General features: G+C 44.5%; 1 protein-coding gene across 1 annotated transcript in view; it reads right to left on the bottom strand.

Moving 5' to 3' along the window:
- Window positions 1–22,076, bottom strand: part of LOC128838441 (transmembrane protease serine 11C-like) — a 56,270-nt gene that overhangs the window by 12,156 nt on the left and 22,038 nt on the right. Inside the window, exons 4-5 of the mRNA XM_054030624.1 lie at window positions 14,845–14,912; window positions 11,613–11,776 (exon numbers count right to left, since the gene is read on the bottom strand). Coding sequence (XP_053886599.1) covers window positions 11,613–11,776; window positions 14,845–14,912 — 232 coding nt within the window. The remainder of the gene's footprint in view (window positions 1–11,612; window positions 11,777–14,844; window positions 14,913–22,076) is intronic.

Here is a 22,076-nt window from a genome sequence, read left to right as displayed (position 1 = left end):
ATAAATCCTTAAGTAGGCTCAGAAGGGTTTGATTTTAACATTACGGATTTTGAGGGATAACATTGATGTTTATTTCCAAAGTATAGTCATTCAAAATGTACTGATTTAAAACGCTGACGGCCAGATTTTCAGAAGTGCTCAGTGCCCAGCTGCTCCCACTGACAATGTTTGATGGGCTACCCAATGAGAAGAATTGGAGCATTCACTTCTTACTGATTTCTAGCCAGATGCAGTGAACAGCAAAAAAGTGCACCTCTTCTCTACAAATGCAAGATATAAGATGTTTTCAGCATTCCCTCTTTGTTAATTTCAAATAGTGACACCGACTTCTTTTTCTTTTTGCCACTCTTGGGATGGAGGGACATCTAACTATTAAAAGCTTAAGTATAAAACCTGCAATTAATTCCCATCACTTACATTAGGTTTCAAAACCAATCAGGGAGACAAAAGAATCAGCCAGTTTGTTCCAGCCAGTGCCAGAAGCGATTCAGTTGGTATGTTTTCACTGATCTGTGTCTCTCATCTGTACTGCTAAGCAGCTATCTCTCTCTCTCTCTACTTCCCCTTCTAGCACCTGATAGTTGCCTAGGTTATTTATATCGGAAGTGGCACATACTGTACCTCATACTGGGCCAAATTCAGCTGTGACATACCTGTTGCCTTCAGTGGGGCTGCATGGATGTAACTGAAAGGAGAATTTGGCCACTTACATTTTTCCTTCCCGGGAAGGTGTAAAGGTCTATAACAGGGGTAGGCAACCTATGGCATGCGTGCCGAAGGCGGCACGCGGGCTGATTTTCAGTGGCACTCACTCTGCCCGGGTCTTGGCCACCGGTCCGGGGGGCTCTGCATTTTAATTTAATTTTAAATGAAGCTTCTTAAACATTTTAAAAACCTTATTTACTTTACATACAACAATAGTTTAGTTCTATATTACAGACTTATAGAAAGAGACCTTCTAAAAACATTAAAATGTATTACTGGCACGCGAAACTTTAAATCAGAGTGAATAAATGAAGACTCGGCACACCACTTCTGAAAGGTTGCCGACCCCTGGTCTATAAGGAATCTAATGTATGTCTATACAGCTTCATTTTTAGCATGTTTTACAGTATTCCATATAATCTAGGTCTGTGCAGATCATGCAAAGTCACGTCCACCCTCCACTGGGGAAGGCAGCATGATGGGAGGTGCCTGCAAAGCACACGAATGTATGCCCTAAGGTAGGAGTATGACTTTTTTGCGGCGAGGGGGGGGGGGGCAGCCAGGGATCTGCCGGCTGCACAGTGGCCCGGCCCATGCTCCCTACACTGAGGGCTGGGAGTGAAGGGGCATAGGAAACACTGTAGGAGCTCAACCCTACCAAAGGTCCCTTTAGAACTAGTAAAGGGACTCCTCATGTGAGCAGATCAGCTGGCATCAGGACTGCTTTGAGCCACTAGAGTGTCACAAAGCAGGCTTTGCACTGCAGAGAATTGGGGCTCAGGTCAAAATTTTCCAACTTGGGTTTATAAAGTTAGGTGACAAAGGCCAAGACTTTCAAAACTAGGGGCCTAAAATTCGAGCGTCTGTGAGGATTCAGGAGCCTTAAATACCTGGCATCATTTTCACACGTGATGAGCATGAGCAGCACCCATAAAAAAAATAAAAATCAATGGGAGCTGCTGGGTACTCGGCACTTATTGGTGTGCTTCCACATGGATTTAGGTGTCTTGGCTTTATGAATAATGTGAAAAGTTTGGCCTCAGTTTTTTCCCCGTCTCTGTGGGGTTTTTTTTAACTGTATTTTGAGTGAAGTTAGGGCCCTAAAAGGAACTGGATGGATAGCCTCACAAAGTGAATCCACAGCATCGTCCACAGCGTGCCTCAGCCCTGCCTCTAAGGGGTGCTTATTTATTCCATAACCTCGTTGGTCAGACTAGCAATTAGTGCCAACTGTGCTGTTCTGTCCTGTCTTCTCGGGCCAAGGCCAAACCACTGTCTCCTAATATCTCGGGATCGACATGGCTACAACAACACTGTGTACAGTAGTCCCGGTTAATGTTCTTACGTTGCTGATCAATTAGAGAACCTGGTCGTTTAAAGTTGCGCAATGCTCCCTTCTAATGTCGTTTGGCAGCCGCCTGCTTTGTCCACTGCTTGCAGAAAGAGCAGCCCGTTGGAGGGAGGTGGTGGGGACTTGGAACCAGGGTGGATTGGCAGCCCCCCTATCAGCTCCCTGCTTCCCTAAGTTCCCTGTGCGGCAGCTGCCCAGCAGGCTATCAATTGCCAGCAGTTCAGCTGTCCCTCCCCCGACTGCCATGTGCTGCTCCTGCCCTGTGCCTTGGAGCTGCTCCCAGGAGCCTCCTGCTTGCTGGGAGGGGAGGTGAGAGGGCAGGGGAAGAGGGGTGCTAATGTCAGGGTGTCCCCCTCCCCCATGCTCCTGCCCCCCACTTACCCCATTGCCATAGAGCGAGGTGGGGGCGGACATGACAAGGCTCAGGACGAAGGGAGCTTGCTGGCAGCAGCTGCTGTCTCAACTTGCTGATCTACTTAAAAAGGCAATGTACTTAGAGTTGGGTCAGCGTACTTAAAGGGGCAATGAGCGTGTCTCTCTCACACTCACAGGGTGTGTGTCTCTGTCTTCCATGCTGTCTCCCCTCTCTCCATTTGTGCTGCCTTGTAGAGTGTGAGGCTACATTAACAACAATGTGTTGTTGAGTGCTCAGCCAAGTGCTAGTTCATCATTTAGCAGTAAGGCATTCCCTGGGAAATATCCCACCCTCTGACTTCACCACCTCAACCAAGCTTCACAATCATCATTGCTGTGTACAGTATTAAATTGTGTGTGTGTGTGTGTGTGTATATATATATGTTAGTCTTTTGTCTGGTGAAAAAAATTTCCCTGGAACCTAAAACGCCCCCCTTTACATTTATTCTTATGGGGAAATTGGATTCGCTTAACATCGTTTCGCTTAAAGTCACATTTTTCAGGAACATAACTACAGCGTTAAGTGAAGAGTTACTGTAGTTATAAGCAACCTATTGACCTGATAGACTCTATAACAATGGATTAACGATTTATTGAAATATCTAATAATCATTAAACCACCCATAATAAGTAGTTTATAATTGCATCTGTTCTAGATGGAGATGTTTTTGGAACAAGTTGATAAATTAAATAGTGATAAGTCACCAGGACTAGATGGTATTCATCCAAGAGTTCTGAAGGAACTCAAATTCTGTACCAGATGACTGGAGGATAGCTAATGTGCCATCAATTTAAAAAAACAACAACTCCAGAAGCAATCCTGGCAATTACAGGCCAGTAAGCCTAACTTCAGTACCGGGCAAATTGGTTGAAATATAGTAAAGAACAGAATTATCAGAGACATAGATGAACATGATTTGCAGGGGAAGAGTCAACTTGGCTTTTGTAAAGATTGCCTCACCAATCTATTAGAATTCTCTGAGGGGGTCAACAAGCATGTGGACAAGAGTGATCCAGTGAATATAATGTACTTGGACCTTCAGAAAGTCTTTGATATATGATTTTTCAGAATGGGGATGTATGTTCTACTTTTCTCCTCCAGGTTGTTGTTCCTTGTATCCAAGTCGAAATACGCAGGCCGCCAAATACATTATTTGTGACACAACCCAATGAAGCATTCAGCAAAAATCCAGGTCAGATACTCATCTGCATGGCAATGAAGGAGGCTCCGATCAGGACAAGTGAGAACATCTATCTCCTAGATGCTGGTCTCTCTGCTTGTAAAGCATCTAGCAAGTTTTGGGTGGTAGATAAATAAATAAAAATAATAATAGATGTCTTCTTATATGAAACCAATTTGTGACTCATGTTGTTCATGGTCAAAACCTCTGGCTCAGGGACAGATGAGAATACGTTCTGCTTACTTTGGTGTGGCGCCAACAATCTTGCAGCTAGTTTCTTTTTTCCAGGCAGAAGCAAATAGCCAACTTTGCACTTGGCAAGGCCTGCAAGCTGGCACACACAGGGAAATGGGTTGGCAATTGCCTTCCTTTTTGGTCCCCTTGCTGGAGCGGGGAGGGGATCAGGCTGTGAATTGCTTCCCCTTCTAATCCTGCTGATTGAGAAAGGATGGGAAGAAGGGAAAGAAATTAGGTCATGTATGCACCTTCTCTTCTGGTACCAGTTCTGTAAAGGAAGACGAAATTGGGCCATGATTCACATCCCTCTCCACACCAAGTGTCAGTAGAAGAATGAATCTATTCTCTAACTCCACCAGGGCGAGAGGCAGAAGCGGAGTCGACAGGGGAGCGGCGGCCATTGATCCCGCGCCGCGAGGACGCAAAGTAAGTCAATCTTAGTCGATCTAAGATACGTCGACTTCAGCGACGCTATTCTCGTAGCTGAAGTTGCGTATCTTAGATCGATTCCCCCCCACCCTCCCCAGTGTAGACCAGGCCTTAGGCACCTATCACTGCTATATCTCAGCACCAGAGTTAGGCCACAAGTTGCATCTTCCCTTCCTGCTGCCTTACTTGTTATCTGGAGAAAATGGGACTTAGGTTGCTTTCTCTTCCAGGAGAATTTGTATTATGAGCTACTGAGGCCTACCTGGAGCCCACAAAAGAATATGGGCTTGACTGGCTTCCAGCTGCATCTGTAGAAAAAGGCATAGGACTGAGAAGAGACAGGAAGCTTTGGAATATCTCCCAGGAGCTCACAGAAGCGGATGAGAGATTCCAGACATCTCTGTATTTTCTACTGTGTCTGGTGTATGAAGACACCATTATCTTTCTGCTGCAGAAATATTAAATACAATTACAAATTATTAAGTATAACTGCAGTATCTTCAGTACATTATCCACCAAAACTAATGTATTTCTGCAGATTTCTCTGTAAATACTATTTCCTTTCAAGTGTGTAATGATGAGACAAAATGTAGACACTTGGTGTATTCATCCCTTTTTTCAGCTTTGCAAAATTCCTACTTCCCAACTTGCTTGGTGCAAGGTGTTTTTGTTTTAAATGGACTAGTAAAATATCATCAGTCTTCCCAACATATCTGTCTCCACCACTCTGGTATGGGTGGGCAAACAAAACGTTGTGCCTGAGCTGGTGAATTTTTACACCAGCTTTGCAAAGCTGCCCTTGATCACGGCTGCAAGGTCACAGATGGTGCACCAGACTCCTAGGTAGTTTATTCCAGCTGCTCCCCAGCATCACTAGTTTTGAACCAAGTACAAGTTGAGACACGGTGTTGAACAACAAATTGATTAGATACTAGGAGGAAGGTTTACTCATTCTCCCTATCGGAACCTCCTAATGTGCCATGCAAATGAGTACCTGACCTGGATTTTCAATAAGGGTTCAACCAGTTAGTGCTGCTTTTTTATATATTATGGCACAAACCCACAGGCTTTTGGTATATGACATACAGTGAAAGGGTCTAGGCTGGCTTTAAGAAGCCATTAAGAATATGCTTAGGAATACCCTTATGTTTTGTAAGGACCACAAGAAACAAGATGGAATGAGGCAGAAGTTGGTAAGGTTACTTCATAACCTGGACAAAAGCTTGGTGCCCTCAGAATTTACTTGTCCTTTTTGTTCTAAAGGTTGATGCTGGATAGGGCACTTTGCGTTATGTGTTGTTCAGAATAGAGTTAGGCCTGAACTGCAAACCAGAGATTCTCTTCGGGACTCTCAGACACCCCAGAGTTCAGTTAAAGGATTTCACTTCTGCCTGTTGCAGGGATAATGCCAAAACATGACATTTTGGATCGGGGTGCGCACGTTCCAGATCACCCAGCTCCCTACAAAGCACAGGGATACTCAGGTCTGGAGGGCTTGGATAAGTCCATCTGTCACTCTAAAGTAATACTATAAATGTGACCACTGTCAGGATTGTTAGAAGTAGAACTGCTTAAAATCGATTTACTTGCCAAGGCGTGGATCCCAAATGGAATCTCTTATTATTCTTTCCCAGAAAGAGCAGGGTATTGTTTTATGTTTACATTGTCTTTGTATGGAGTACTAGAACTATGCTGTCAAGCTCAGTGGTTTGAGCATTGGCCTGCTAAACCCAGGGTTGTGAGTTCAATCCTTGAGAGGGCCATGTAGGGATCTGGGGCAAAAATCTGTCTGGGGATTGGTCCTGCTTTGAGCAGGGGGTGGGACTAGATGACCTCCTGAGGTCCCTTCCAACCCTGATATTCTACGATCACTGTTTTACACTCAGATCAGGGTAGACAAGAAAAAGCAACTCAAAGATTATCTGCAGTACTTCTCAGTCCTATAAGTAATCAGATAACTTTATAAAACCTATTCTGAGAAGTCATCTTACTGTAATTGAGTATTTATGAACAATCTGATTCCATTTAACTAGTGAGTTACTGTAAGCAATTATAGTATCTTAACAGTCCTGGCCACGATGCATCTGTCAGTCAGAAAAACAAAGTGTTTCCATCATTTTATCCAATTCCCATCATTTACTAGATTCTGATTACACGCAGCTGATCAGGCAACTACTGTGTTTTCCCCTCTGCCGCTCCTGAAGTGTGAGAACTCCCTATCAAAATTCACAAAGCCAGCACCCTGTGCTCATCTAAAATCCCTCCTTAGAACCTACCTCTGCCTTAAACAGGGCTGGTCTTACCATGAGGCGAACTGAGGTGGCCGCCTAAGGTGCCAGACTGCGGGGGGCGCCACTAGGACCCAGAGTGTAGAAAATTGTGTCTGCTGCGGGTGCCTATGTATTCTCTCTGCTCCAGATGCACAGAGATGGTGGTGTGCTGTGCTGGAGGAAGGAGAGCACAAGAGACATAACAGGCAGGCAGGTGAAAAGGTGAGAGGGAATAACAGAAAGTAGCAGGAGCTGCGGGGAGAGAGAGGAGGAGGAGCTTCTTGTGTACCTCTCCAGCACCCGCAGGAACCTGGACTGATTAACACCAGCTTCTCAGGGAGCTTCCGTTTCCTGCTGCTTCCCTGAACCCACTTGAGGAGAACAGGCAGTCAACTGAAATAGTAGGAGCCAGTTAGGCCCTTAAGATGCTGAGATCTTCCCTCACTCAGACTCTGCTACCAGCCTGCTTATTTGTCCCCTTCAATTGAGTGTTGAGAGCCACTGTAGCTGGCACAGAACAGCAGTCATGAGTGAAAGAAGAAAACGCCCCTCTGGGGCAGCATTCAGAAAAAGAAAGGAAGCTTTTCTATCTAAGCAGGAAGGAGCTCTCCTGAGATACACAGACACAAATAGCAACAGAGGGTCCTGTGGTACCTTTAAGACTAACAGAAATATTGGAGCATAAGCTTTCGTGGGTGAAACGAAAGCTTATGCTCCAATACTTCTGTTAGTCTTAAAGGTGCCACAGGACCCTCTGTTGCTTTATACAGATTCAGACTAACACGGCTACCCCTCTGATAATAGACACAAATGTTCACGGTGAGCCTTCTGGCCCCAGTGAGGATGTGAGTGGTGAGGAGATGCCTGATCTTCCAGTTAGTCAGAGTGCAGGTGACCTGGCAGCTACTGCAGTATCCATATCTCCATCTCAAATGGATGTAACCATGCATATTCCTGAAGAAAAGTGTAGATCAGAGAAGAGTGTGGTGGAGGCGCAAGAATCAGCTGCTGCTGAGTTTAGTTCCTTAAGTCTAGAAGATCCAGGACTGTGGACCCACTTGAGCAGTAGCCTGAGGGACTTCCTTGTACTGCATGGGCCACAGCAAGTGAAAAACTTCATGTTCCCCCAAAACAATGAAAATAGAAGTTTCCATCCAACACATTACTGGCGTGAAATCCCCAATGGTGACAAAGTGTAGAGGCCATGGCTCATATATTCAAAAATCCATAATGCTGCATAATATTTTTGTTGCAAACTCTTCCAGTCTAATATTCCAGCCACATTGGGTTCTACAGGAACAAAGGACTGGAAAAATCTGGCATGCCATGAGAAGGCAGCAAATCACCAGAGAGCATTCCATAGGTGGAAAGAGCTTGAGATGAGACTAAGGTTAAAGGCCACCATAGATGATCAGCATCAAGAGAAGATTGCATCAAAGTCTCTTCACTGGCAAAATGTTCTGAAAAGGCTCGTTGCCATTGTGAGGATGCTTGCTACCCAAAACCTAGCACTGCGTAGCACTTCAGACCAGCCCTATGCACCAAACAATAGAAACTTCCTTAAAATTGTGGAGTTGATGGCTGAGTTTGATGCTGTACTCCAGGAGCATCTAAGAAGAGTCACCACCCAAGAAATGTACATACTCCACTGCCTTGAAAAAACAATTCAAAATGAGATCATACAGTTACTGGCAACAAAAGTCAAACAGAAGATTGTGGCAGCTCTGAAGTCAGCAAGATATTACTCCGTTATTCTAGACTGCACATCTGACATCAGCCATACGGAACAAATGACTTTAATGGTGCATTTTGTAACAACAGCAGAACCTAGTGAAAATGTCCCTGCAATGGTGACTGTCAGAGAGTATTTTCAAGAATTTATTGACACTGATGATACTACAGGACCTGGTATGTCAAATGTGCTTCTTAAAAAGCTGGAAGATACGGGAATTGTGATAGCTAACATGAGAGGTCAGGGCTACGATAATGGTGCCAACATGAGAGGAAAGAACAGAGGAGTGCAGACACAGATCCTAGAGTTAAACCCTTGAGCTTTTTTTTGTCACATGCAGTTCTCATTCATTGAACTTGGTGGTCACTGATGCAGCATCAGCTTCTAGTGAGGCTAAGGAATTTTTTTAATGTAATTCAAAGCATCTATGTATTTTTCTCTGCATCAACTCATCGATGGCAAATTTTGAAGCAACATCTGGGAACATTCTTTCTGACACTGAAACCACTGAGTGCCACATGATGGGAAAATCGAGTGGAGGCGATAAAGCCTATCAAACACCAAATTGAAAAGATAGATGATTTCATAGTTGCCATTATGGAGGATAATGCTATGACAGGAACTGTTCGTGGGAGAACAGTGGCAGAGGGAAATGGAATCACCAGAAACATACATAACTTCCAATTTCTGTGTAGCTTAGTGTTGTGGCATGACATCCTGTTTGAAATAAATGTTGTAAGCAAGAGACTCCAAGGTGTTGACCTTGATATATCTGGAGCAATGGAACAACTGGACAAAGCAAAGTCATACCTACAGTCTTACCGGTCAGACGAGGGATTTCAAAACGTTCTGAAGAGTGCACAGAAGTTGGCAGAGGAACTTCGCACTGAAGCTATTTTCCCACCCATTCAAGAGTCACCGAAGAAGACGACATTTTGATTACGAGGCACGGGATAATCCCATAAGAGACCCCAAACAACAATTCAAAGTGGAATTCTTTAACCAGGTGCTAGATTGTGCAATACAGTCATTTGAAGAACGTTTCATGCAGCTCAAGGAACACAGCAGTATATTTGGGATGTTGTATGATATTCCAAAACTCCTCACTATACCTGAAGAAGACCTACACCAGCAATGCAGGGCACTAGAGACAGTGTTGACACATGATGACATGCGCGATATTGATGTGAGTGATTTAGGTGATGAACTGAAAGCCCTTTCAAGATACATTTCCGCAGGATCGACTCCAAAGGCTGTTCTGGAATATATGTGCACAAATAAGATGACCACCGTCTTTCCAAATGCTTTTGTTGCTCTGTGCATACTTCTAACACTTCCTGTAACAGTTGCCAGTGGAGATCGCAGCTTCTCCAAGCTGAAGTTAATAAAAACACATCTATGCTCCACAATGACACAGGAGAGGCTGGTCGGCCTTGCCACCATCTCAGTAGAGCATGAGCTGGCCCAGACTGTGGACCTTCAGGAAACAGTTCAAATCTTTGCAACCAAGAAGGCACAGAAAGCACCACTTGGATTATTCAAACAGATAAAAATGCCAGTGTTTACTATGCAGACAAGAAACGTTACATTTGCTGTTCAGGCATTTGAGAGTTAAGTGTTACTTAAAATTTTTGAACACGGCATTTTAAGTTGTTAGTTCTCCTTTACTGGGGTAGGTAGCAGAGCAGTACCATGAGAGGAGTAGAAGAGGAAGAAAGCAAAATTGAGATCTTTCAAAGTTTTGGCCCAAGCGAGGGGGCGTCGTTTGAGCTCCCCGCCTCAGGTGCCAAAATGTTGTCGACTGGCCCTGGCCTTAAACCTGCAAATGACTCCTCCCCGCCGTCAGTTAGGCTTGCAGCTGCAACTGCGGAGACCATTGTGACTTCTAATTTATGCAAATCTCTCTCTCTCTCCTGTTACCTCATCCCCTTCCAGCACCATCAGTCGCATTGTTCACCTGCTGCATATGGTTGAAATCCCAGATGGTGAGTTTTCTGGGTCAGGGACTTTTTAATACACATTCTGGCACAATGTAGCCCTGATCACTGAATGGGATCTGTAGGCATTGCTGGAATATGAACAATAATAAATAATAATACAAAGCAGAACTTTTGCTACAAAGCTCATTGGCTGGGGGTGATCTGTCTGATTTTTAACCAGTGGAGTCTTCCACTTCTCCACATCACAGGTTACAAATGGCTCGTTCCTGAGGAAACACTTGGCATGAGCCAGCTCACATTTGGGTCTTACTCCATTCCTCCAAGGCAGCCCATACAAGAGCTGAGAGAAGGAAGGAGAGGCAGCTTGCAGTCATCTGTGACTGGGAGAAACCCTGGATCTAGCAAACATGGAGTCTGACCAAATGCTCTTGCAGTCAGCACTGATCTGGAAATTTCAACATATCTGTCTGGCCTGCACTCATCTGCATCAGATAGTCTGCATACACTGTTACAGGAAACCAGGGTAATACAACGCCCAGGTGTGTATTATATCATCTCAGGGGTGGAGCAAGAGGAAAGCCTGCAATGCTGGAAGGTGCAGGTATTTACTTCTTTCTGTTCAGCTGTTTACCCTTGGATAGTTTAAGCCAACCCCCGCCTCCAAAGGAAGAGAGAATAAGGGAAGCTCGCCTGATTCATATGCAAAACAAAGGCCGTAAGTCTGCATGAAAGTTCCCTAACTTGGGCAGCTGCACACAGAGGGAGCAAGATGAGGTAGGGAATTAATTCTTAAAGTGACAGTTTGTAACATTTACCGTACCAAAATTATAGTGCTGAAACTTTTAAAATAAATGGAAACATTCACGGTGTTTGGTGGGGGGAATGATGGTAAACTCACCAAAAAAAAAAAAAAAAAAAAACCAGAAAGGAGGTCAGGAAGGATGTTTTAGAGCCTGACACGTACACGGTAACACAGCTGGAATGTGTTTTCAGATGCTCCCACGGTGTCAAGTTTGTAAGGATAAGGGAAGACGCAAAGAGCCCTGGAAGCCAAGGAGCCCCACAGCTCCCAGCATTGCCCAAGGGGTGAAATTCCTCCTCCTTGTGCAGAAAAGGCCAGCGCAAAGCATATGGCCCACTGAAGGCCCCCTTAAGCACTACTAAGAAGGCTTAAGGGCACATAGGCTTTATGCTAGCCCTAGGCACAGGGATGACTTTCACCCAGAGTTCCACTGGGAACAGATATATAAAGGAAACAACTCACATCTACAATACAAAATAATGTGCATTATACAAAGAGAGGCAAAGCACAAAGAACAAACCAAGAGCAAAACAGAACCATGAGACACTTACCTGAGATGGTAGAAGATGCAAGATCTATTCGCACCGGCCCAGAATATTTATTCAGTTTCTTCTGTAGGACACTATCGATTTTTCCCAGAAATGCTGCTGCGTTATCAGTGGCGGAGAAAAGGAACGTGAGCACAACCTGTGCCATCACTCCACCCATGTCAGGGCTGCAAACCAACAAGACAGAGGTAAGTGACTTATCTGCTTCGCTCTTCCTACACTTCCTGGTTTTTCATTCGATCCTACAGTGATTTCAGATTAATTTAAGGGATTATGTGGATTGCCATAGGTTGTGTAAAGAGAGAGGGAAGTGCTGAAAAATCTGAACAGGTGCCAAGACATTGTGACTGAAAGCTACACCCAGGGAGAAGCGACACTTCCTATGAATGGGCAGCCAGGCCAACAGTCTCAACCCGGGGTGCCTAGAGCTGGGTCACTCTTTCTGTTCTGGGCACCCAAATAACCTGGTCACCTGCAGCTCCCCTTCATTTCAATGGGTGGCGGCCCAGCAATTCTGAAAACATCATCAGACAATTAGTGTAGCTGCCAGCAGCCTAGATACGGTATTAGGGGCCTAATTTTAGGCACCCAGCTTTGAAAGTTTGGGCCCCAGTAACTAACAGATAAAGGAATCTGCCTGCCCAATTCAGCAAAGGGGAAACCTGGGGGAAAGGGGAGGAGCTGACTAAAACCATTCTGCCACTCCAGACTTGGATAGAGATAAAGCTGAATTCAGTGTCTCTGCATGGGAATCCTGGAGAGTCGTAGGACTGCAGAAACCACATCGTAATCACTGAAACTCTCCAACAAATCAGGGGTCCACTTTAGTTACAACTGAAAAGCTCCCCCAAAGGGGCTTTTAACAACATAACAGTATCATTAAGAAGAATGGGTGGATAACTGCTTCCACATACGGACATCTCTATAACTTGCAATGACTATTGCAGTGGTCTTTTTAAGACTGGGAAAAGGCAAGGGGAATGAGTTAATGCTAAAGAACCACAGGTTTAATCCAGCCAACATTTAGACATGTAAAGTCACTTTAATAACGTCAGTGTGCTGCCAGACTCATACTGTGGCTAGATTTTAGACCAAATAGGATAATTTTGAACGGATATGTACATGATCTTGGTAAGTGTGGAAAGTAGCTCACGGAGTGAGGTACTCAAAACTTATTCCCCAGGGTATAAACTCATCACTTCAGAGGATTAGGAAGAAACTCCTCCACATATGAACAATGGTGAAGGCTAAATTCACACTAAAGGATCCCATTGAAAGTAGGAAAGTTATACAAGGACTGAATTTGTTCATTCTCATTATTTATTTATCACTTTCTCGGCAGCATCAGTTACTAGCCATTGCCAGAGGCAGAGGATTGAACTATCTACCTCATAGATCTAATCCAGTATGCTCTTTGTGTAGATACTTTCCCATGACTGCTGACCAATTAAGAGAGGGTGTGTAAAGAGAATCTCTCCTTTCCACTCAGCCGCTTCTGCCTGCCCAATTCATTAAGTGATGACACAACCCCCAGCTGGTGACATCAGTTACTTCACATTGGATTCTGTGCATGAATTGTGATGTCATAAGCTATGTGTTTTACTATCACTGGGGACTCAGACTGCAAGGAGAAGCTGATTGGAAAAGAGAGAGCTTCTGATAATTCTGTGATATCTTCGCCATCACGGTGCCTAGCACAATGGGGTCCTGGTCCAAGACTAGGGCTCCGAGGTGCTACTTTAATATAAATCAATAATGGACAGAAAAGGGAAATACGTTTAATAAAAAAACAGATGCAAACGGCTTATACAGAATTCACCGAATCAGCCTCATGGTGACAATCCGCAGCAAGTAGAACACTTCTCAAAACCCAAATTGGGTTTTCCTGTTATCTGCTGGTGCTGGACAATGGAGAGACCCATTACTTCATACTGCAGTAGCCACTCAAAAGGCACCAGGCATTTTACAGTCACACGGTCCCTGCCCCAATCTAGACCCCGTAGCTACAAATGTCCTCTCTAGCAGGCTGTTTTGTTTAGCATCAGCCTCAGGGTTATCATCATCATCAAGTGATTATCTTCTCTTATCACACATGTCACATTGCATTTTCCCTCTTCCTGCCTCACCCCCACCCCCACTTCCTGTGCTGCACCGTACGGAAATGATGGTCAGTTCCTGCAGGCACACCGAGAAAGGTACAATCAGCTCCGGCTCACGCCCCAGGAAATTAAAATTACATTAAAATATCCAGAGCCAAAGACCTTGAGACAGAAGATGTGTCACCTGTCTTGGTAAGTCATTCGCATTGCTGTGATTTATAGTGCACCACAGAGAGGCATGTCACTTCCTGGCCAAATTACAAACAACTGCCCTGCCCCAAAGAACCTACAGGCTAAACAGCTAAACTAGTACTGGAGTTCAAAGCGCTGATGCAGTCTCCTGGATCGAGGCCTGAGGCAGAATGGTAACAAAGACTGGAGATATAAGGAGGGATCCATCCACAGCAATACGATCATGAAGTAGCTTTGGTTCGTCTTGGGGGTTTAGTACATATGAGTGAGTGTAATATTGTTACTGTGCGGGTGCCTAGACTTTATGGTGCACTTTAAGAAGAGAACTGAAAATGAAAAATAAAATTCTACATTCTAAGGAAGGAATAAAGGCTTGACTCTCTTCCTTTCAGTTTTGGACAGCTCAGTGGTGTGCCTGCAGTATGAACTAGTGCCTACTACAGACCCCAGCACAACAATGCATCTAGTTTTGGTGTGCAGAAGTTTCACCAATTTTCTCCGTCATCTACAGGCCACAACCAACCAATTCAAATGAGGGTTAGTGGTTAGCAGAGTATGTTCCTGCCTTGTTTAACTGAAGATCAAAAGACCATTGTGAACTGCGCTTTCAGGATCGACTTTCAGAGGTGTAAGCATTATCCCTCCAATTCCTCCAGCAACTCAGACCGTATGCTAGGAAACTCCAGGACATAGTGGTGGTGGACTATCAGCTAGACAGACAGACTGTTCTCCATACTGCCTAAGGCCACGGTCCTGCAGTGAGCTCCGTGTGGCCAGACCTCTGCACCAGCAAGGAGACCCACTGGAGCCCTCAGCAGGCAACAGCAATCACTGTAGGATTTGGGGGCCCCACGACGGGCTATCGTCTGCACTGGAACAGGATGTTGGGGTGGGGTGAACACTCCATTACATCTCCTGGATTTCCTGGCTGTAATCTTACATACCTCAGTCTGATAACACGTGACCTGATATATTTTTTTCTTAACATGGAACTCTGAAATGTCTTGTCTATCTGTTGAAAGAAAGGAAAAGGAAAAAAAAAAAAACGTTAAAAATACTCAGTGTAAACGGAGTGTGTGTGTTTACAAGGCACTGTTATAACAGTACCAGCGACAGGGCTGCTGCCTCCTCCTATAATAATTCACAAATTCATAGATTAAAAAACCAGAAGCAAGCATTCTGATCATCTAATCTGCCTTCCCATAAAACACAGGCCACAGGACTTCGCGGAACCAATTCCTTCTTGGACTAGAGCAGATCTTCTAGAAAAACATCCAACCTTGATTTAAAAATGCCCAGTGATTGCAATAGCGTCCCACTGCTCTCCCCTGACTCTTAGGAACATGCAAGTCTCTCCTACATCAAACACAATCCTCGCAGGCCTTGCCTCCTAAGAACAGTTCCCCCCACAGAGTGCCTTTACAAGGACTGAACTGTGCTTACCTGACCCTTAACATGCAAGTGTGGCAAGGCACCTCCTTCGCTTCGTTGGGCTCAATGCTCCTTCTCGGGACAGGGGGCCTGGAATAAATCAGTCCCACTCCGGAGAGTTTTATTCCTTGCTCGGTTTTTATTTTCCAGTGTGTACCAGGGTAGGCCCAAGCTGTACTCTTCAGCCAAACAAAGAAACAAACTTGGAACACAACAAGGGAGTATCTTTCCCTGCTCCTGTTCTGGGGTGTCGTCCTATTACGCTGGCCTCTGGGTGCCAGTCCTTAGTTCCGCTGTTTCCTCTAAAGGGAGGAGAGCAGCCTTCCCCCGCAGGAGAAGCCTCGTCTCCCTGCTGCAGCTTGTCCCTCACCTCTCCTCCTCTCTCACCACAAGACAGATGTTTTAAAGGTAACAGGCAACCCTTAGTTGGACTCAGGTGTCCCTAGCTGGCCTGAGGTAACCCCTTCTCAGCTCAGAGGGAAAAAGGCCTTCAGCATTCTAGGGCTAATAGACCTGCCTTCTATTACACACACAACAGCCTCTCCAGCTCCCACTGAAATCAGTGGCCAAAGTCCCATTGATTTCAGTCAGACGCCCGCCCCACACACAATGTCTCTGCCTTCCACACCAATCTACTACCCCTTCATTTTTATTGTCAAACACTATTTACATCAGAGGTTTATTTACACTAAAGGAAACAATCCCACAAAATGTGATGTTTGTCACACACTGCATCCTACATTGAAAGGGGCAGTAGTGTAGGACCAGCCCGAGAGAGAGAGAATATCAGGATTGGAAGGGACCTCAGGAGGTCATCTAGTCCAACCCCCTGCTCAAAGCAGGACCAATCCCCAGACAGATTTTTACCCCAGTTTCCTAAATGGCCCCCTCAAGGATTGAACTCTCAACCCTGGGTTTAGCAGGCCAATGCTCAAACCACTGAGCTATCCCTCAGTGAGCAGGCATCTTACGACGTGGCCTGGTACACAGTTTGATCAGCATGAGTTCAGGATCACTGCATTACTCAGAAGTGGCACAGTCATCGGTTAGCTGTGCAGTGCTATCATAGCCGTGTTGGTCCCAGGATATCAGGGACACAAAGTGCGTGAGGTAATATTTTTTATTGAACCAACTTCGGCTGGTGAGAGAGACAAGCTTTCAAGCCACACAGAGCCCTCCTTCAGGTCTGGGAAAGGTATGCCCAACATCACAGCAAAATGCAAGGTGGAACAGATTGTTTAGCATAAGCAGTTAACACATATTTCAAGGGCCCATTTAGGTGAAGTGGCCTGTTACTACCCCTCACATCATATGGGGGGAAAGGAAGGGGGAGGTTGATAGTGGGTTATAGATGGTTGTATAAGCCATAAATCCATAAATATAAACCATAAATCCAGCATCTCAATTCACCTATACAGGTCATCACACAAGTGAGTACCAATAAAGCCTTCATACCACTATGTATTCACCCCATGTATTACAGAAAAACTGCTTTACAAATGCATCACAGAGTTTTAAAACTGTGTATTATTCAAGATTCTTCATATCTTTTCGCCTTTCAAGGCTGGCTTGGAATGCCATGTCTAACTGTACAGCCCGCCAAGGGAGAGAAAAAGAACAACGAACAAAAAGAACATTTAAAGGGCTGATACCTTGGAACCTTTCAGATCTAGAAACAAGTGCTGTGCGTCCCACGGAAAAACTGGGGAACTTTCCTACTCAGGGATATAAAGGTCCTGTTCCTAGCTGAATTGCCATGAGCCATCAGACACTAAATCTGACACTGGTGCAGGCCTGAATATTGCCTGTACTCAGCCAGCATAATTTTGAGATGAAAACTGCACATTTGGGGGAAAGACGAAAAACACTTTTTGGCAGGTTTTTTACTTGTTTCATTTTTTTAGTGGGAGCTGTTTGAAGTTGCTCAGGGGGTCGGAATGTTAGAAGTGGTTCTGTGGGAGATGGATGAGTGCCCAGGTCAGGCAATTGACGGTGTATGCTAAATGCACTTTACCACATAGCTCTGCAGGTCCTCACCTGGTTATCACCACAGTTTAGATGGAGGATGGATTTGCATATAAAAGGTGCTGCATTTCCTGCAATTCTGCAGCCAGAGATTTTTTTCCCCCACAGAGCCATTCCACTGCGGCAGAATTGGGCCCTATAAACTAAACGTTCACTTTTGACTAATTATGTTTCTTGCCCTTATGGTTGGAAAGAAAACCTTTCACGTGTTAACTGTTTCTGCTAACAGGATCAGCAACGAAACATGCAACTGAGGTGTTGAGCCAGCTTTGTTGGGTGTAATGGCGCTTTGTAAGCGCTCTAGGGCAGGGCCTCTCTTACTCAGTGTTTGTACAGTGCCCTGCACCATGGAGCTTCAGTGTTGGGTGCAATCTCTTGGTGTCTACGCAACACAAATAATACAGTGACTAATAGCAGTGGGTTGGCTGGATGCTGTCCAGTGTTGCTGGGGTAGGCAGCTAGGAATTTAATACCTCCACAGAATGTCAAATCATCTCTTCCCCTGCCAATGAGAAAAGAGAAAAACATCCTCTCCCTGCTGCCAGAGCCCTCAATCTCCTCCGGGCTGTCCAAATCCTAAATCATCCCCACTCCTTCCGAGTACCTCCAATGCCACGACTATCTCCTGTGTAACTATCCAGACCTCCTGGTTCCCACCTAGACCCCTTCTACCATGAATTTATGCACCATCGTTAGCAAAATCTGCCATCCGCTGTAAACTGAAAACCCAGGGTCAGCACAGAATATATCAAATTGGATATAAATATATATATAGAGAGAGATACCTATCTCATAGAACTGGAAGGGACTTTGAAAGGTCATCAAGTCCAGTCCCCTCCCTTCACTGACAGTTTTTTTTTGTTGGGTTTTTTTACTACCCCAGATCCCTGAATGGCCCCCTCAAGAATTGAACTCACAACCCTGGGTTTAGCAGGCCAGTGCTCAAACCACTGAGCTAACTCTCCTCCCCAATACAATAAATGGTGCAGGGAAAATTGCACGGATTGCATTACTTGCTTTCATATCAGATTCCATAAACCCCTGCCATCCTCAGTCGGTCTGAGGTTGATGCAGAATTCAGCAGTGATGTGATGCACAGACGCCTGGGAGCCTTGCTGCAGACGTTAGGTCCAGATCTTCAGCTGGTGTAAATCAATACAGCTCCACTGAAGACAAAGAAACAGTGCTGATTCACGCCAGATGAGGATCGGGTTCAAAGACTTTACACACATCCCCACCCGCCTCAGTGTATATGTCTATAACTATAGAGAACTATAGATGTATAGATATTTTCTCTCAGCTTTTGTGCATCTGTTTGCAAGCCATCCGCTCCCAGCTGGCCGAATCACTGCTAACTGTACTGGGAAAGCCTCATCATCCTTTCAGAGCACTTCTACATGTCAATACAGCCAGATATGGAGCCTCCTCATTATCCTTTGTTTTCTTGCCTCTGTTTCTGACAGCTTGAACAACTCATTTGACTTTGGGTAGTTTGGACTCATAACATGCTCAGCTCCACCCTCCACAAGTCCCACGCACACCCCATTCTGGAGCACTATCTGAAAACATCAATCAGGAAATCCGTGTCTTGCCAATATAGACAGATTCAATGATAGGGGATGAATCATTGTTTTGCATCTTACAGAAGAGTCAAACTAGCCCGAATATGAGTCAACCATCAGGCAAAAGTCTTTGTTTTCAGAGTAAAAGAGGTCAGGTGATCCAGCCAGACATAACTAGGATGTCCTAGTTCCTTTCCCGGTTATGATACTGAACATTTCAAACCTGAGCAATCAATGTAAGCACGTAAACCCAGTACTGGATTTCTGTCTCTCGTTTGAGTAACTCCACACTTGAATGTGAAAGGGCATTTTCCCCTCATACTGAATGTTATCACAAAGTTTCCTCCTTTAAGAATTACATCAAGACGTCAGTACTAGTTCTTCTTTCTAATAACTCTGTTAATTCCTCATGGAACACTCCAGAGATGTTAAAGGAAATTCCTAAAGAAGCAAGATCTACTAAAGGATGTGGAAAAAGGCTAGGAACTTTGGGGTGTTTGCCAAAACCCACTGAACTATGTGGGTGAGATTTTCAAAAGCACCCAAATGACTCAGGAGCACAAGTCCTGTTGACTTCCAAACATTGGCTCCTATATCTCCAACCGGTGCCAGATATATTTCTTCCACATTCGGGTTCGGAAAGTGCTCTTCTTTTATACCCTATTGGTTCCTTTCACTCTAGAGCTTGTTTTGGGACTTTTTTCCTACTATCACTATAAAATGTAACTAGTCATTTGGTTCAATTGCTTTCTTTATAGCTTTTAAATGGAAAATAATACTAAAATATTAATTACTAATAACAAATATTACACATAATAGCTTCCATTTCCCTGTGCACTATACAAGAGAATATACCCATGTAACATAATTTAATAAAAACAAGTTTAAGAGGGTGATATTTTACAAACACATACAAACAAATGGATCCAATTTATAAGGGGGAGAGAAAGGGATCAGAAGAGGCGGGAATAAAGGCTCCCATAGTGAGAAGGGTATGTGCTGATGTTGTGCAGTCACCATGGGCTATGGACGGGGCAGAGATCTACAGTGTAGCTGGGCATCATTGTCATACTGATGACAATCTACCCTCTGTTTAGAAATGATTTCCCCAAGGGCGTGTCTATGCTGTAACTGGGAGCATGCTTCCCAACGGCTGTGTAGACATGCCCCAAGAGGTTTCATGTCTACGGAAACCTGTTCTTCAGGGACATCACATTTTAAATATTTTATTGCTGACACATGGTTGGCCAACCCCATTGATTGGCTTCCATCTTAGAGAGCAGCTCCAGACATCTCAGCAATGCCTCTTATTTGCCCAGGCATCATACCATGGCTGATGTATCAAAACCTGCTGAGAGGTCTCAGCGTGGAACTGCTCAAAAGCTGTAGCCAGGAGCAGATCATTTAAAGTCTGACAAGTGAGGTCTCCACTCCAAAGCAACGTCTTAAGCCAGGATAGAGTTGGTGGCCTTCTCAGTCTCTTTCTCTTTGAGAAGATGGAGGCTGGCTGGTAATGGGAAAGCATTTTGGCATTAGCGGATGGATCCCTGAGCGAGGAGGGACCTCTGCATGCTTTCTGGAAGCAGATACACCCCCTTTACTAATTGAGACATTGGTAATGCCAGCCAGTAATGACTCCACAGCAACATCATTTGCCTTAAGCAAACAAAATGGAGGGAAAGAGGGTGACGGAAACAATTTGTGGGCTTCAGGCAGCCCAGGAATAGAGAACATCCTCAACAGAACTCAAATAAACACAACTAGTGTAGGATGGTCTGTCAGGGGCCTGCATCTCTCCTAACTGAAAAGGCAGGAAAGAGTATTCGTCACTCAGTCTATGCACAAAGACAGGTTTCAGAGTAGTGTTAGTCTGTATCCGCAAAAAGAACAGGAGTACTTGTGGCACCTTAGAGACTAACAAATTTATTAGAGCATAAGCTTTCGTGGACTACAGCCCACTTCTCTGTATGCATCCGAAGAAGTGGGCTGTAGTCCACGAAAGCTTATGCTCTAATAAATTTGTTAGTCTCTAAGGTGCCACAAGTACTCCTGTTCTCTATGCACAAAGGAGATCACAAGCACATCAGAAATCAAACGGAAGGGACTCCCAAAGAAACGAGGCAGGCAGGCATAATCCGATTGTACACTGCTGTAAAGAGTTCATCTGGATGGTTCCTTGATGTGTCAGCCGTTGAGGACAAATAACTAATCAAGTATGTTAGTTCCTGAAGAGGGAATTTTACTTCAGGATTTAAACAACCACGATGTTTATCCCTAATGCAACCGATTTGACAGATGCTTTGCTGCATTATAGCTTTATGACAGCAGTAGTAATAGTGGCAGCCACAGTTAAGGTCACCTAAGTGTTTCCATTCCTACTCCCTGTTTTCAGTTGTTCATCACTAACTTTCTAACACTTTCACCCTGCAGATGAAATTTTCCGGGTCAATGAATGTTTTCACAAATTCTGAGAGAAATGGGTCAGACACTTTGGAGAACAAGGAGAGGGGTTTTTTTTTTTTTGTTGTTTTAACTGCACTTTCCCCATTATAGCAACATTTTGCGTTTTGTTTTTTGAACAGCCGAAGCCCCAGAGCAGGTGGAGGTGAGAAGCTGAAGTTTGGAGGGAAATAGCCCTCCGGAGAAGAGTGGTTTTCAGTCTCCCTGGGAAGATTCATTTTGATGTGGTCTTGTTAAGAGGGTTTGAAAAATCATAATTCACACATGCACGGTGTTTTGTTTTGATTCTTTCCCCCCTAATGGATTGCACGTTTTAAACAACTGCCTCTTGGGATATCAACTATGGAGCACTTAAGGCTTTTATGAGGGCCAAATTCTGATCTCATTTATACCAGTGTTAATCCAGAGTCATTCCACTGATTTAATTTTCTTTAAGTCAGTGGAATGACTCTGGATTTATAGCTGTGTGACCAAGATAAGATTCCATTTCAATCATACACTCCAGATCTGAAATCCCAATTTCTTGGTAATTGTTCTTCATGCCATTTAGCTTATTTACTTTTTCTGTCTTCACTTATACCTGGAAAAAGAACAGGAGTACTTATGGCACGTTAGAGACTAACACATTTATTTGAGAATAAGCTTTCGTGGGCCACAGCCCACTTCTTCGAAGCTTATGCTCAAATAAATGTGTTAGT

The sequence above is a fragment of the Malaclemys terrapin genome, chromosome 5 (assembly GCF_027887155.1).
Source record: "Malaclemys terrapin pileata isolate rMalTer1 chromosome 5, rMalTer1.hap1, whole genome shotgun sequence".
In the NCBI taxonomy this organism is placed as follows: domain Eukaryota; kingdom Metazoa; phylum Chordata; order Testudines; family Emydidae; genus Malaclemys; species Malaclemys terrapin.
This window is presented reverse-complemented; position numbering and strand designations above follow the sequence as displayed.